Source organism: Sparus aurata, chromosome 18 (genome assembly GCF_900880675.1).
Source record: "Sparus aurata chromosome 18, fSpaAur1.1, whole genome shotgun sequence".
Classification (NCBI taxonomy): Eukaryota; Metazoa; Chordata; class Actinopteri; order Spariformes; family Sparidae; genus Sparus; species Sparus aurata.
In genome coordinates, this window is record NC_044204.1 from 273,582 (window position 1) to 291,870 (window position 18,289).

At 42.6% G+C, this 18,289-nt stretch overlaps 1 protein-coding gene across 2 annotated transcripts; it reads right to left on the minus strand.

Moving 5' to 3' along the window:
- Positions 1-13,506: 13,506 nt before the first annotated feature.
- Positions 13,507-14,945, minus strand: neurog1 (neurogenin 1). Of its 2 annotated transcripts, XM_030395648.1 has the most exons (2): positions 14,672-14,940; positions 13,507-14,568 (listed from the first exon to the last, which is right to left on the minus strand). In XM_030395648.1, the coding sequence occupies exon 2, from the start codon at positions 14,560-14,562 to the stop codon at positions 14,032-14,034; it is 531 nt and encodes a 176-aa protein (XP_030251508.1). In that variant the 5' UTR covers positions 14,563-14,568; positions 14,672-14,940; the 3' UTR covers positions 13,507-14,031. The 2 variants fall into 2 exon arrangements, with proteins under 2 accessions (XP_030251508.1, XP_030251507.1); XM_030395647.1 differs by having other exon boundaries at positions 13,507-14,945.
- Between the last annotated feature and the right edge of the window lie 3,344 nt (positions 14,946-18,289).

Here is an 18,289-nt window from a genome sequence, read left to right on the forward strand (position 1 = left end):
GGTGATGCTATTTCAAACGGTATTACAGGAAATTCTATATAATTCATGTATGTCATGCAGTTGTAATTTTCAGGTAATTTAATTTAAGAGAATTTTATATTTTAACCATTAAAGTTGCAGACCTGCAGACAATGAATCTAAATTCCATTGTATTCTGAGTGTTCAGTGCTTCCCCTACTAAGTAACTGTCATGTTGTTCTTTTCACACATATAGGAAATTATAGTCAAAAATATCATTAAAATGCACAGTTTTATGTAAACAGCATAACAAATTTTCGGCGGCCTTATGGCCGACTATACTGAGGCCCAGTGATATTTCTTTTCATGGGGCCCAAAATCCCTGGCAGCGTCCCCTGTGTGTGTGTGTGTGTTTGAAGGTGTAGGTATATTGTTGTAGATTAGTGTTTATTCTGTATTTATTAACACTGACTGAGCTCCTGTGTGTTGTGTACTCATGCATGTTATAGATTACTTTGATACTGAACAAACCTTAGATTTCTGTGCGTGTGTGTACAGCAGTTGTCCTCCATTATGACCATGAAATTCTTAATGTCCACACAGAGAGTCCTCCAGAGGACGAGGGGCTCCTGGCTGAGCCTCCTCCCCAGGATCAGCTCAGTGTCCCGGGGTGACCTCTGACCTCTGACCTCCAATAAGACCATTTCCAGAGCAATAAACTGTTTCTACAGCAACGAGCCATGACGCCCTCACTATGTGACTCAGAGAAGATTTATATTCCTGAAGTCCACCATTCAAAATAATCTTTGTGGACAGTCACAGGACACTACCTGCTCTTCATCCTCTCCTCCTCCCCCTCCTGTCTGTCTCTCCTCCTGTCTGTCCCCATCCTGTCTCTCTTCCTCCTGTCTGTCCTCCTGTCTCTCCCCCTATCTGTCCTCCTGTCTGTCCTCCTATCTGTCCTCCTGTCTCTCCTCCTGTCTGTCCTCCTATCTGTCCTCCTGTCTGTCCTCCTATCTGTCCTCCTGTCTCTCCTCCTGTCTGTCCTCCTGTCTGTCCTCCTGTCTGTCTCTCCTCCTCCTGTCTGTCTCTCCTCCTGTCTGTCCTCCTGTCTGTCCTCCTGTCTCTCCTCCTGTCTGTCTTTCCTCCTGTCTCCCCACTCCTGTCTGTCCTTGTCCTGTCTGTTTCTCCTCCTGTCTGTCCTCCTCCTGTCTCACCTCATGTCTGTCTCTCCTCCTCCTGTCAGTCCTCCTGTCTGTCTCTCCTCCTCCTCTCTGTCTGTCTCTGCTCCTGTCTGTCCACCTCCTGTCTCTCCTCCTGTCTGTCACTCCTCCTGTCTCTCCTCATATCTGTCATCCTCCTCTATGTCTGTCTCTCCTCCTGTCTGTCTCGCTTGCTTTCTGTCTGTCTGTCCTCCTCATGTTTCTCGTCCTGTCTGTCTCTTGTCCTGTCTGTCCTCCTCAGACTGAATAATGACTCCCTCTGTCATTATGAAGCTTTCAGTTTCTCTTTAGGTTTCCAGAATAAAAACCTTGAAACTCACCGTGAAGAAAAGTATAAATCAGACATTTAAGTCTCGCGGCTCGCCGTCGGGCCACAATGGCAGCATGGAGGGTGAGGACGAGGGGAGCGGCGTAATGTAAAATAGTTAAAAGCTTATTAGAAGCGCTGAAAGGCAGAGTGATTTCCACTTTGTTGGGGAACACCCTGAGCTCGTCCTTTCAAGTGATTGTGAAGGAGGCAATTCAAATCTCTTTGGGCCGAATGAATGAAGCCTCTCTTAAAGCTCCTTTATAAGCCGGCAAATTCCCCACAGGCGTATGGCCTTTAGCTCCATTACTGATTTACCCGGAGCATTCATCTGCAGCCTTCTGCTGCCATTGTTGTTCAGCAGCCACCCCTGCACCTGACAACAGCAGCTAGAACCGACTGTCGGACTGCGCCACCTCTTCTTCTTCTGCTGTAAACTACACCTGCACGTTGCTGACAGTCCACCTTCCTTTTCTGTGTTCAGCTCAGCGTGTTGACGAGTGGAGCTGCACATATAAAACAAGGGAAATCACAGTGACTGAATCAAGTGGGTGGAGGGGGTGTGTGTGGGGGTGGTGCTGTTGAACATGGAGGGGCTGAATGAGGCGGGTTCCCGGACAGAAAAGGTGGAGGCCTGATCCCCTCTCTCTTTTCTTTCTTTTGCTTTCTTTCTCTTTTTCTTTATTTTGTCCCTCTAACACCCCCCCCCCCCCCCCCCGTCTTCCTCCTCCTCCTTCTCCTCCTCCACCCCCATCCTCCTCCCATTCAGATAAAGGGGTGAAAAAAACTCCAAGTGGGCCTATTGGTGCTGTACTTAGATTAATTAGGCTCTCCTTTAGAACCCATTCAGCTCCTCTCTCAAACGGGGGTCCTGCTCCCTCTCTGTGTAAAGTTTTCAGAGCCATTTGCATTTGTTTGCGTGGTTTGGTGCTGCAGTGAGGTGGAGGGGGGTGGAGGGAGGTAGAGGAGAAGTGGAGGAGAGGAGGAGGAGAGGGGGAACAATAGAGGACCAGAGAAAATATTCTTTTTTATGGCTTTTTCACTGCTTCATGCTGTATTCTTTGGTCTCTCTTCAGGACTAACAGCTCCTCACAACATGAGTAGGAGGAAGAGAGATAGACAGTTGAAGTTGTCAGAGAGAGTGTGTGTGTGTGTGTATTAACAGCTCTGCACATGATGAACTGTTTCTGAAGGTTTCAGTTGGACATGAAGACCCTGGTCTCTGACTCAGGTTGTCCAGTTGTTGCTCCACCACCATCACCTCCACCATCACCTCCACCAACCCCTCGTACTCAACCCCTCGTATTACAATGTACAAATGTGAACATTTCTGTATTTGTAGAAACATTTTACTGTGGTGACTTAGATGTGACGAACACCTTGGCTGCTATGAAGCAACTGATCCCATTCAACTTATATCTATCTATAATACACGGAATCTCTGTCTGTCTGTCTGTGTGTGTATGTGTGTGTGTGTCAAATATCTCTGCGGATCAGGATCAGACTGACCTGAGACTTTCAACATGGCTGCTGTGTGGTTCAGTGGCGTGCAATTTAGCATTTGCTTGGACTGCAATGATACCGTTAATACATTATTTCATAAATGCTTTACAAATTCCATGAGCATTGTCCACCGGAGCCACCACAGTCACGTGCGCACATCGGCGGATGATTGATAGCAGCAGTGATGTGTTGGAGACGGCGACAGATATAGCGAGTTTTGAGAGTTGAGAGATTTGTGACATATAGCGTGTTTGGAGTGTATAGTTAGTGTGTTCTGTAGTGTTTGGTGTGGTGTGTTTAGTGAGTATTGGAGTCGTGTTGTGAGGCAAACCAAGGAGGAGACGGCTGAATGTGGAACAGGCAGGAATGAGCTGAGGAGCCTGAGGCATTGCCTGCATTTAAATGTAAATAGTTACACATAACTTTGTAAATTTCAAAAACTTATGCACCAATTTATTAAACAACAATTTATATTTGCATTATAACTAATGCAATTGGTTCATTAAACATATTTGTGGTTTTCACAGTAAAAAAGCTTTTTCTACTCTGATTTTATGTTATTTTGTGATTTTAGGTCCATAGTGTTAATATAGTACCTTAAAATGAAAAAATAACTGTACAGTCACACATGTGAGGTTGTGCTAAAAATAATTACACCAAGTAAGGCAAGGTAAATAGTTTTTAAGGTGAAATATAATGGTATAATCAAAAGTAGTCAAAAACAGCCAATTATATCCCTGACGTCCCACCTTCAAACACAGCCTCATTTGGCCATCCATGAAAAAGCTACTTAACCTCCCACTTTTCTTTAGGAAAACATGCTTCCTACGGGCAATGCACTAGTTCTTATAATCATCAGAATCAGTTCAGTCAACTGATCCCAGGTCAGATGATGTTCTTCCTGTTGAGATGAATGGAACAATTAGTGTGGACCAGAGGTTTGCTGAGGGTGAACTACTCTGCCCCGGGCGGGGGGGAATGGGGGGGGGGGGGGGGGGGGGTGCAGGTGCGGAGGGGGAGGAGGGGGAGTCAGAGGTTATCTTGTAGAGCAGAGAGAGCAGAGGGCAGAAAGTCCATCTGTTTACCTGCAGAGAAGCTCTGAGGCTCGGTTTCCTGATTGCTATCTAAGGGAGGGGGGCCATACCTCAACCCTCACCCACTCCCCTGAGGATCACTGCTGTATGTACACACATCTGTTCTCTTCATATTATCTTATATTTTCACTTCAGAGAGTCAGTTTGACATCTGACACTGAGGTCAGTGTAACCAGTCTGTGCGGTTCTGGTGAGTCTGCAGTGATCACTTACAAAAACTTTTCTACCTGCATCCTCCCTGAATAAGCCTGACAGACAGAACTCAGGGCACAGAACCTTCTGGTTGTTATGAGGATGCAGAACGTCACAGAACCTCTCAGTGTGTGTGTATGAGTGTGTGTGTGTGTTGATGCTTGGCTGCTCTCTTGATTGACACTTTCCTGTGACTCTGTTCTGCCTCTGTGGGCTTTTAAAGGGAAACTAAGTGCACAAGCCCTGAAGCTGTGTGTGTGTGTGTGTGTGTGTGTGTGTGTTGGAGGTGACAGAGCGTTTTAAGCCCCCTCCTCCACTCAGAGATCATTAGAGCTCTTCAGAGTCCTTCATCGTCCACTTCTACCTGTCGACCTGCTCACCTCCGACCTCACAGCCCTGAGAGGAGACATTAGAGGCTGCACACACACTCTTTCTCTCTCGCTAACAGTTTCATGAAGAGATTCACAGAAACTGGTGAAAGTAAACTGCAACTGAACATTTTTCTCCATCATGTTGTGTGAACATTTATTCGCTTCTTGTCTGATAGATTCCCACAAAAACCCATTTGACTGCAGTGAGAGAAAACTTTGCACAACTGGAACTCGACAAATAAAATAAATGAAAAATAAAACAGAATAGAAACATGCAGTTCCTGTAGAAAATGATGATGATGTCATTTAAATTCAACTGATTCAAAAATATTTCTCTGCTGTTCTATCTTCCTGCCAGAAAACTTCAAATAAATCAGATTTAAAAGACAAGTTTTCCTGATGGAAACATGAACTCTGTTTGTGCAGGTGTGCTGCAGGGATTGGTCCATTTCCTTGTCTGAAAGGTGAGTGGATGGAGGGTGGAGAGGCCTCAGGGTGGAGGCTGATGGATGTCCTGTCATTTTCTAAAAGTTCTCTGTCCACCTCCTCTTCTTCTCCTCCTCTTTCTGTTGTCACACAAACAACAATGTGCAGCTCACTCTTCTTCATGTGGCCGATAGAGCGTCCGCACAAACATGGCTTCTCCTTCCTCTAAGGAGGAGGAGGAGGCCACAAGGCTTTTAACTGCGGGAGTTCTTCCTTTAGTGTTTGAGGGCAGAGAGGAGGAGGTGAACACCACTGTAAAAAGTGTAAGAGGAGATGAAGAGGAGGAGGAGGACACTATCCTGTCAGACAAAGGATATAAAGTGGGTTAACAAATTGAGAACAATGTGAAGGAATTTACAATGAGCTGAATGGGAGTGTGCTCCAGAGGAGCCGGTGCTCATTAACCGCACTGTTGTCTCTTAGAGAGATACTTCAACTGTCAGAGAGGAACCTGACCGGTACCTGACCAGAACCTGATCTGGGTCTCTTCTTTAACCTGTCTTTCAGGAGTGAAAACATTTCTGTGAATACTGCAGAAACAATCGGTAATTTCTGGGTTCAGTACTGAGGGGTCAGGCAGGACGTTGAGCCAAATACTAACATCAACATGCTAACATGGTCACAATAACAATGTAAAGCTGAGTGAAAATAAAATCATCACAGCTTGTTTTAGGCTTTTAACAAAACTTTTCCACAAGTAAAGTGAAGCACTCACAGTTCCAGCATGTAGCCTTGTTCAGTTTTACTCAACCTTCATATTTTTTGCCAGAAAGATTAACTTGTCCACAATGACTCCACCCATGAGTTATTTGTGAGTACAGGCTTTCATTACGAAGATATAAGCGATATAAGCAACTTTGGGTCCTTGAAAAGCACTATATAAACTAAATGAATTATTATAAGGATGAAAATATGCATTTTTGGACGATTTATTGACAGTCGCGTTTTTTTGGAAAGGCATCGACACAGTCACCTACACTGTCACTGTGTGCTCTGTATCGCTCGTTGAACAGTGGTCTGCAGGTCGCAGCCCCCGGCATCTCTGTGTGGAATAGTAGTGTTTAAGCCACGTCAAAATGAATATACATATACATGACTTGGATCAATAAGCAGGGCGATTGAAATGTTTTTCCTGGTTAGCGGACATGGCCGAGGACCCCTCTCGAGACAGGATTCTCAAACCACACCTCCAGCACATCTGGGACTGGGACCCTCACCGGTAAAATGAACACCAGTCAAACTGTCACACCAGAAACATGTCTTTCTCTGTTGCAATATTAAACCAGGAAGCTGCAATGTTCCCAAGCAGGAGACTTTAGCGACAAGGGAGGGTCTTCAAGCTCTGTTTTCTCGCTAGTGTGAACCATGACGTAAACAGGCTGCACGTGTAGCTGCAGGCGGATACTAAACACACGCAACTTCCCTTCGAGGAACTCACCCGTGCACAGCCCTGTACCGAACCGAACGTCCAGTACCGAAACGGTTCAGTACAAATACATGTATTGTTACTAGGGATGCACCGATACCGATACTGGTATCGGGAATCGGGGTCGATACTGTTCTAATACACTCGTACTCGTACTCATTTAAGTTCGCCTATCTATCTGGGGCACCTATCTCATACTATCTGTAGTATTTGTATATGTAGTATTATGGTAGTAGATGGATCTGTAGTATTATGGTAGTAGATGGATCTGTAGTATTATGGTAGTAGAGGTATCTGTAGTATTATGGTAGTAGATGGATCTGTAGTATTATGGTAGTAGAGGTATCTGTAGTATTATGGTAGTAGATGGATCTGTAGTATTATGGTAGTAGATGGATCTGTAGTATTATGGTAGTAGATGGATCTGTAGTATTATGGTAGTAGACGGATCTGTAGTATTATGGTAGTAGATGGATCTGTAGTATTATGGTAGTAGAGGTATCTGTAGTATTATGGTAGTAGTTGGATCTGTAGTATTATGGTAGTAGATGGATCTGTAGTATTATGGTAGTAGACGGATCTGCAGTATTATGGTAGTAGATGGATCAGTAGTATTATGGTAGTAGACGGCTCTGTAGTATTATGGTAGTAGATGGATCTGTAGTATTATGGTAGTAGATGGATCTGTAGTATTATGGTAGTCGATGGATCTGTAGTATTATGGTAGTAGAGGTATCTGTAGAATTATGGTAGTAGATGGATCTGTAGTATTATGGTAGTAGATGGATCTGTAGTATTATGGTAGTCGATGGATCTGTAGTATTATGGTAGTCGATGGATCTGTAGTATTATGGTAGTAGAGGTATCTGTAGAATTATGGTAGTAGATGGATCTGTAGTATTATGGTAGTCGATGGATCTGTAGTATTATGGTAGTAGATGGATCTGTAGTATTATGGTAATCGATGGATCTGTAGTATTATGGTAGTAGAGGTATCTGTAGAATTATGGTAGTAGATGGATCTGTAGTATTATGGTAGTCGATGGATCTGTAGTATTATGGTAGTCGATGGATCTGTAGTATTATGGTAGTAGAGGTATCTGTAGTATTATGGTAGTAGATGGATCTGTAGTATTATGGTAGTCGATGGATCTGTAGTATTATGGTAGTAGATGGATCTGTAGTATTATGGTAGTAGAGGTATCTGTAGAATTATGGTAGTAGATGGATCTGTAGTATTATGGTAGTCGATGGATCTGTAGTATTATGGTAGTAGATGGATCTGTAGTATTATGGTAGTCGATGGATCTGTAGTATTATGGTAGTAGAGGTATCTGTAGAATTATGGTAGTAGATGGATCTGTAGTATTATGGTAGTCGATGGATCTGTAGTATTATGGTAGTCGATGGATCTGTAGTATTATGGTAGTCGATGGATCTGTAGTATTATGGTAGTAGATGGATCTGTAGTATTATGGTAGTAGAGGTATCTGTAGTATTATGGTAGTAATTGGATCTGTAGTATTATGGTAGTAGATGGATCTGTAGTATTATGGTAGTAGACGGATCTGCAGTATTATGGTAGTAGATGGATCAGTAGTATTATGGTAGTAGATGGCTCTGTAGTATTATGGTAGTAGATGGATCTGTAGTATTATGGTAGTAGATGGATCTGTAGTATTATGGTAGTAGATAGATCTGTAGTATTATGGTAGTAGATGGATCTGTAGTATTATGGTAGTAGAGGTATCTGTAGAATTATGGTAGTAGATGGATCTGTAGTATTATGGTAGTCGATGGATCTGTAGTATTATGGTAGTCGATGGATCTGTAGTATTATGGTAGTAGAGGTATCTGTAGAATTATGGTAGTAGATGGAACTGTAGTATTATGGTAGTCGATGGATCTGTAGTATTATGGTAGTCGATGGATCTGTAGTATTATGGTAGTCGATGGATCTGTAGTATTATGGTAGTAGAGGTATCTGTAGAATTATGGTAGTAGATGGATCTGTAGTATTATGGTAGTCGATGGATCTGTAGTATTATGGTAGTCGATGGATCTGTAGTATTATGGTAGTAGAGGTATCTGTAGTATTATGGTAGTAGATGGATCTGTAGTATTATGGTAGTCGATGGATCTGTAGTATTATGGTAGTAGATGGATCTGTAGTATTATGGTAGTCGATGGATCTGTAGTATTATGGTAGTCGATGGATCTGTAGTATTATGGTAGTAGAGGTATCTGTAGAATTATGGTAGTAGATGGATCTGTAGTATTATGGTAGTCGATGGATCTGTAGTATTATGGTAGTAGATGGATCTGTAGTATTATGGTAGTCGATGGATCTGTAGTATTATGGTAGTAGAGGTATCTGTAGAATTATGGTAGTACATGGATCTGTAGTATTATGGTAGTCGATGGATCTGTAGTATTATGGTAGTCGATGGATCTGTAGTATTATGGTAGTAGAGGTATCTGTAGTATTATGGTAGTAGATGGATCTGTAGTATTATGGTAGTCGATGGATCTGTAGTATTATGGTAGTAGAGGTATCTGTAGAATTATGGTAGTAGATGGATCTGTAGTATTATGGTAGTAGATGGATCTGTAGTATTATGGTAGTCGATGGATCTGTAGTATTATGGTAGTCGATGGATCTGTAGTATTATGGTAGTAGAGGTATCTGTAGAATTATGGTAGTAGATGGATCTGTAGTATTATGGTAGTCGATGGATCTGTAGTATTATGGTAGTAGATGGATCTGTAGTATTATGGTAGTCGATGGATCTGTAGTATTATGGTAGTAAAGGTATCTGTAGAATTATGGTAGTAGATGGATCTGTAGTATTATGGTAGTCGATGGATCTGTAGTATTATGGTAGTCGATGGATCTGTAGTATTATGGTAGTAGAGGTATCTGTAGTATTATGGTAGTAGATGGATCTGTAGTATTATGGTAGTCGATGGATCTGTAGTATTATGGTAGTCGATGGATCTGTAGTATTATGGTAGTAGAGGTATCTGTAGTATTATGGTAGTAGATGGATCTGTAGTATTATGGTAGTCGATGGATCTGTAGTATTATGGTAGTCGATGGATCTGTAGTATTATGGTAGTAGAGGTTTGGTCTTTGAGGCTCGGAATTGTGTCTACTATCTGAAAGCGTGTCGGCTGCCTCCTCCTGCAGGATGATGACTTGTTGATAAAACAGAAGCTTAACTACAGTCTGATTGGTCCTTCAGTATTATCTGTGACTGTTTGATTGACAGATGTCACGACAGGGGCTATGGGAGGGGCCAGGTGACAGGTATACAGGTAAATAACTTATTGTTGTTGCAATAAGAACAGAACATATGTCCAAAAACAAGTCATTATCAAGTTTATAGACGGATAGGCTGTCTGTCTGTGTGTAGGTCTGCCTGTATGTCTGTCTGCCTTCCTGTCTGTCTGTCTGGACTCAAACTGAGTTGCAGTTGTGAAGCACATTGCTGTGGGCCAGAAATCAAAGGTCACAGCCAGAGGGTGTCTCAGTGACCTTTAGGCTGACCTGGGATCAATGATGATGGGGAAGTGTGTCTGCTGTCCCCTTAGGGTCACCAGCAGCCAATCTGAAGCTCTGATCTAGGATCAGAACAATCCAAGTGAAGATGCTGATAATTACCTATGAGGTGAGAGAGTCTGCTGCAGTCCACCCTTGGACACTGTAACTGACATGCATCTATCATACATCTATCATACATCTGTCATACATCTGACATACATCAGTCATATATTTATCATACATCTGACTTACATCAGTCATACATTTATCATATATCTGACATACAACTATCATACATCTGACATACATCAGTCATATATCTATCATACATCTGACATACATCAGTCATACATTTATCATATATTTGACATACATCTGACATACAACTATCATACATCTGACATACATCAGTCATATATCTATCATACATCTGACATACATCAGTCATACATTTATCATATATTTGACATACATCTGACATATAACTATCATACATCTGACATACATCAGTCATATATCTACCATACATCTGACATACATCAGTCATACATTTATCATATATCTGACATACATCTGACATACATGTGACATACATCTATCATACATGTGACATAAATCTTTAATACATCTGACATACATCTTATATACATCTATCATACATGTGACATAAATCTTTAATACATCTTATATACATCTATCATACATCTGACATGCATGTATTATACATCTCACATACATCTGGCATACTCTGACATATATATGTCATACATCTATCGTACATCTATCGTACATCTGTCATACATCTGACACACATCCATCAATATCTGACATACATCTATCATACATCTGTCATACATATATCATAAATCTGTCATACATCTACCATACACCTATTGTACATCTGACATACATCTATCAATATCTGACACATCTATCATAAATCTGTCATACATCTATCATACATCTATCGTACATCTAACATACATCTATCAATATCTGACACATCTATCATAAATCTGTCATATATCTAGCATACAAATATACCCTATTTATCCTCCTCTCTCCTCTTTCCTCTTCTCTACTCTCCTCTCTCCTCTTTCCTCTTCTCTCCTTTTCTCTCTCCTCTTTCCTCTTCTCTTCTCTCCTCTCTCCTCTTCCCTCTTCTCTCCTCCTCCTCACTTCTCTCTCCTTTTCTCTCCTCTCTCCTCCTCTCTCCTCCTCCTCCTCACTCCTCTCTCCCCCACTATCTTCTCTCCTTATCTCTCCTCCTCTCTCCTCTTTCCACCTCCTAAGAACAGATCTGGAGTTTATCATGAGTCTGCAGGTGCAGGCAGTGTTAATCCTGCCCCATTAGTGCACGGCCCCGTGCACACCAACAATCGTGCTCGCTCAGAGATGAAGGAGAGAGCCAACTGATGATGGAGTGAAACATGTTTCTGTCAATAAAGTTTTATTGAACTTTATTGACAGAGAAACAAGCTGCTGCAGCTCACATCAATCACAGATTACAGATTACACAGTCAGACGTAGAGAACATGTTCATCAGTCCACCTTGTTTCTGTGATGGATTAGTGGAACAAACACAAGATTGGCTCTTGGGTGCAGCTGGGTGATCCAACAGTACAATGATCCGAACACATCAGAAGTGGTAAAGGAACGGGATCAATCGGGCCAGAACTGAGGATTTGAACGGACTTCCCAAAGTCCGGATTTGAATCCTATCAGAACATGTGGACTGTGCTGAACAAACAGGTCTGTGCCAGGATGACAAATAATTTAGCCAAACTTCACCGATTCTGTCAAGAGGAGCAGTTAAGGATTCAACCAGAGGACCAGAAGCTTGATGACAGAGATCAGAAGCAGCTGTCTGAGGTGAAAATGGCAGAGATACATTTAACCAAATATTAGAATCACTGTGTATATTTATGATCACATGTTCAGAAGACCTATAATAATTTGAATGATTGAACCAAATTTCATGAATGTTTCAGTGACAAAGTAGTTTTTGTTGCACTCATTGATCACAGAGGCATGAGAGCTTTAGGAATCAACTGAACACTGACATGATAAACATGTTCTTCATGAGTGATGAAAACTTTTCAACATGACTGGATGTTATAGATTACAAAATCAAAGATTATAAATCATACGTTATAAATCAGGTTATAGATTAATGTAAATACAATTTGTAGAACAACGTGAAAAGTAAACACGTGTGTGTAAAGTTCAGACTAGATACAAAACGTCTCTATTCATAACATATTGATCAATATGATGTATTGTTATAATATCTAAAGGTTGACATAATCTTACCTGATATAATACTGATCGGATATTGATCATGTGTTATCATAATAAATCTGTAAACTGACTGATGTCGTTCATGTAGTGGACAGCGTGTGTTTGTTATTGATCACAATTCATTTTTAAATTTATTGAATCAAAAATCAGACTGAGACAAGCAACAGTTTACTGAAGCACAAAAAACAACAACACACGTGCACGCACACACACACACACACACACACACACACTTTGTTATATTAATCAGTTACAATCTCAGAGCTCCTCAGTGACGCTGTAGCGTCTGTTTCAGTTTTTCATAGTTTCATATTCTATATCATCTAAAAAATTTATCAAACTTTTGAAACAACAAATAAAGTTTATTACTGAGGCCCGAGCACTGACTAGTGTGAGGACCTATTGGATCTGTGAGGATTATTATCATTATTATTTTTCTCCCACTTCGACAGCAGTTTTGGCGGCATACCCCAAAACTCACCAAACTCGGAATATAGGTCACATCTGGCAAAAATTGCAATACTGCAATTTCATTGGGTGTGGGTGTGGCCACTTGGACTATTTCAAACTTGATATACATGAATGAAATTCGGTTTGCATATGTATCATGACCAGACAAGCAAAACACTTCCTTGGACCAATACCCTCAGTCCAACAGGAAGTCTGCCATTTTCAATTTCGCCTCCATTTTTTCCTTTTTCAATATGTCACTGTCGTGTTCTGGGTGACATGTATTCTATTTATGTAGGAAACTTTTGACAGGTAACAGGTGAGCGCACCCTCCGACGATGCCACAGCCCGACAGGTGTGGAGCGAGGTCCCGTCCATCGCTGCTTGCAGCTTTAATTCTAGTATATTATTCTAAGCATCTAAATAAATATTTTATTTATCTCTTTTATATTTCAATCAGTCACTAAGTGTTTTCTATCAGAGTAGAGGTCTGACAGTTAAACTGACAAAAAAAAATTCCGCCTGCTGCTCTGAGAAATACTGTCTGAAATTAATTATCATAAACAGCCTGTCAGTGCAGCTGACTGACTGTTGAACTGATTTATAATAATCAACAATAAGTATTGATAAACAATTAACAGAAACAAAGAGTTTTATAGAAACGTTAGAACTTTATTTTTAGAAAGCGGGTTCAAGTAAATAGAATAAAAATCTCTTTATGTACAAAATACAGTTTATATGTGACTTCACAAAATAAATAAAAAAAAAAACAATAATCTAACCGGGTTCATTATTGATGAGGGCAGCTCCATGTACCCTCCGTTCTGCTGCAAATCTCACTAATGGTTACACTGAGTTCTCAACTCTAAGTAAAGCTGCAGAACATCCTGCTGAACATACTGAACAACCTGCAGAACATAGAGAACTTGCAGAACATACAGAACACCCTGCAGAACATACAGAACAACCTACAGAACATATAGAACAGAAGAACCTGCGGAGCGTCGGGAGGAAAAGTGCAGTCAGGTTTCAGGAGAAAATATAAAATCAACGAGTTCAGTCCGTCAGCAGAGGTCGGAGCTCATTAAGGCCAAACAGTGAACGTTATTCCATCTGTCACGTGTCTCTGTACAGCTCTGGGAGTGGGCTCCTCTCGGCTCTTCTCGGATCTCTTCCTCAGTAGATGCTGGCCGGGACGAAGCTCCGGAAGTAGCTGTAGTCGTCCGGGCCGCCCGGGCTTCCCGGGCTGGAGGTGCTGTATGTCGGGGAGGAGGAGGAGGGCGAGCCGCTGGAGCTCCAGCTGCAGGGGCTCGGGGGGACCGCAGACTTGCCCACCTGCAGGTCTGCAATGCGGATGGTCTCGGACAGGGCCCAGATGTAGTTGTGGGCGAAGCGCAGAGTCTCGATCTTGGTGAGTTTGGTCTCGTCGGGGAAGGCCGGCAGAACCTCCCGCAGCTCGTCCAACGCGTCGTTCAGGTTATGCATGCGGTGCCTCTCGCGGTCGTTGGCCTTCATCCTCCGGTTCTTCTTCACCACATGCACGGTGGTCTCGCTCCGCGCGCGCCCGCGCCGCCTCTTCTTCTGCTGCTGCTGCTCAGGCTCCGGGCCGCGCACGGGACAGTGCGGGCTGCTGCGGGACTCCTCGCTGTCGGAGTGCGGGAAGAAGTCGCAGCTGTTGCTGTCGATGTCGGAGTAGACCGAGTCCATGTCGCTCTGTTGGGAGGGAGAGCAGCGCGTGAGGAACTGCAGGCAGGAGCGCATGCAGTGTGAGGATGTGATGTCAGCAGGTGAGCAGGGACACGCGCACTGAACTCACCTGAAGTCAGAAGTGTCGTGGATCAACAGGACGGTGGCACGCGCCTCTCAGCGTCTGTCTGCTTTGTATCAGCTCATGCGAGCCGGTGAGCCTGGCACACGACCGGCCTCAGCCCCGTTATATACTGGACCCGGGACACCCCCCTCCCTGCGGAAGGTCTGCCCCGTGCCTTGAGACCAGCTCATTAACATAATGAAGCGTGCCGCTAATCATGACCAGCCAATCAGAGCCGTCAGCCGGCCACGCGAACGACACGCACGAACTTGCATCCCCCACCCCCACCCCTCTCTGTGAGGCAGAAAAGACCAAAACTAAAACCCAAAAACATAAAGAAGAGAAAGAAGAGGACCCCACCTCCGACCACCACCCTCACCCCACCCGCCGGGCGGAGACACGCTCCGGAGTACTCACCCCTCCCTCACCTCCCTCACCCCTGAGCTCCTCCAACAGGAGGAAACAAAGAAACTCTGTAACGAACTTCTCATGGTGACGTCACACAGCTTATGATAACAAACTAATAAAAAACACACCTGTGGAATATGACGTCATACTGAGCTCTGTTACCAAATAAAAGTGACATTTCTTCACAATAAAAGCACTTGACAGTAACAGTTGTGAACAGTGTGTGTGAGTGTGTGTGTGTGTGTGTGTGTGAGCGTGTTTGTGTACGTGTGTATGTGAATGTGTGTGTGTGGTAAAGGTTTGTTGACTGCGTAAACAAAAGTTGTGTTGACCTCTGAGCCAACACAAGGTTTCATTTCTTAATGCAAGGAATGTGAAAAATACCTACAGATACACAAATAGACACACAGACAAACACACCTACACACGCGGACGCAGACACACACACACACTGTTAAAACTGATCTTATCCAACACTAAGTTCTTTTGAACCCGTCAACAGAAAATAATTCTAGAGTTCGGTTGTTGAGCTCTGAGGTATAATCAGAGAACAAACATCAGGACTATGACTAGGACCAGGGCCAGACAGGCAATAGACTCTGATGTTTGCTGCGGAAGCAGCGTTGTGAAGCTTGTCTGTTCTGTTTTTTCTGTGTGTGTGTGTGAGTGTGTGGTGTGTGGGTGTATGTGTGTCCAGTGTTTTTTAAAGACATCTTTATGAGACAGCCATACCATTTTCCATTAATTATTCCATTTAGTGAGTTTGCAGCTGAGCAGCAGAGACCTGCAGAGTCTTTCTGCTGCAGAGAGGGGGAACACTCATTTATAAATAATTACACAATGTTTAGAGTCTTCAGGCATGTATAATATATCAAAGCCATTAGAAGGTGAATTGGTCCATTGTGGCCATCCGCCCTGCACTTCTTTTCACCGCTCTCTGCTCTGTCCCTCATCCAAATTCAGCTCCTCGGCCCTTTTGTGCTGCTTTCTTTCTGCCTCAGCCACTCTATTGGCATCATTCTTATTCAAATGGAGCTCAGCAGGAACAAAACCAAAGCCAGGCTGCACACAAATCATCTGTGGCCCCGGCTGCAGGGCCGGCACAAGCCTGTGTGAGGCCCCTGACAACAAGCCTGCAAATCCCTAATCCTGCTTCACACGCACGGGAGAGAAGAAGGAGGTTTGAAAGAGACGAAAGATCCTGATTTTAACTTTTTATACTGAAGAATACAGACCTGTGCAAACCCTAAATCCTGCTTCAAATACACAGGACCAAGTTCTGTTTAAAGGAAACCGAGTTCAAAGAGAACAAAGATCCTCATTTTTACATTTTATGCGGAAGTCAGGGGAAACTGGTGCATCTGCAAGAAAGTCTACACTCATCTGACACTTTTCAGATTTTCAGAAATCTGTTAGACAAGTTGAATGTAAAAGGAAAAGAAAGACAAAAAATCACTGAAACTTTTACTCACTGAACTTTTAAAGGGAGTATTCGCTTTGAAGGAAGGGAGAAGAGTAAATTCTCCAATCTGCTCAGTGCTCTGTGTTCCCGACTGTAGATCACAAGATGCTTTGTTATATGAGATTATATTATATCGCTACACATTACTGCCCACAAGATGAATCTGTTTTGAAACTCTGGTCAGGTTCAGGCTCAGAAACCACCTGGTTTGTCTAGAAAAACACCATATTTGTCTTTAAACTCCACGGACTCAGCTGGAAAACGTCCCAACATCTCGTTCAAAGAATCCAGTGGTTTCACTCTGACAGATGTGTTGAAACACAGTCCTGAACCGCTGTTCAGTCTGTGGCTTGGCAGCAGTAGTGTCCTCTACCGACATTCAATGGCAATATTTTATTGTGGTGACTCGGCTGGTTGTTTGTATTTGTTGTTGTTTGTTGTTTGATTTCACAATCAAAATCCCACACAAAAAGAACTATTTACTATGTGAATAAAAGAAGAAAGAGACAGAAGTTTGTTGTCACAGAGCTCCTGATGAAGACACACATGAACGTGGGGGGGGGGGAGAGCAACAGCAGTAGAAGGTGGAGGCCTCCCTCACTTCAAAGTGATCAAACAGCTTGCCAGGAATCACTTTACAGCTGCGTTTCTATTGGCGGACAGCTGATGGACATGTGGGTGGCTCACTATACATTTACACTATATATGGCCAAAAGTAAGACAGACTGTGTGACTGAGATCCACTGACGAGAGATTAGTGATATTTGCATGATTTAAACTGGAACTGTCAATCAAAACTCACCCATCAATAATCAATAATCATGTGATGTAAATGGTAAAGTAAACAGATAAATGAATAAAGAGAGAGATTGATCAAGCGACACAGACAGGACTCTAATCAAATGATCACGTGATCAGTAAGTACTGGATCAATAAACAACTGATTGATGATAAGTTTATTACGTCTGAATGATCTGCTGATTAAACTGATGCATTTCTAGGTGAGGTTTGGAATGAGTTTCATTCAACTGACTAAAATATTTCAAATGTCTGCTGACACTTCCCCCTCCACCAGACTTTGTTCACTAAACTGCTGTTTTGAATGATCAGCTGCAGCGTCCATATCGTGGCAAGACACAGTTTAGATATTCCAACTTTATGATGTCAGACTTTAATATGTTTATCGTCTGTCATCTTATATACACATGTCCATTTAGTTTTGGCCTGTTGTGGTTTTATCTTTAATCTTTGTGTGAATATGATTCCTTTTCCTGTTTATCTGTGTTGGAACATTTTGTGACAAACTAATGAAAGAACAAGTGTGTGTGTGTGTGTGTGTGTGTGTGTGTGTGTGTGTGGGTGTGGATGTGTGTGTGTGTGTGTGTGTGTGTGTGTTTGTGTGTTGTGTGTGTGTGTGTGAGTGTGTGTGTGTGTGTGTGTGTGTGTGTAAAGAAAAGGAAACACAAAGCAAGAGTGTGAGGTCTGTCCGGGGTGAAGCTCTGACAGGGTTAAGACTCAGTGACACGAGATGTGACTGAATCTCAATGAGGTGAAGCACGTGAGAAAATCACACACACACACACACACACACGCACACACCACTCTACAATAATAAAAGAGGAGAAGAAGAACGAGGACTCAAGGAAAAGGGGGAAACAAAAACAAGTGAACAAGAAAAATGTTTAATCTTCTTAGACTGATTAACAACTGCAGTAATCCCCTACTAAACAGCAGTAGCAAAGAAATACTGCTCT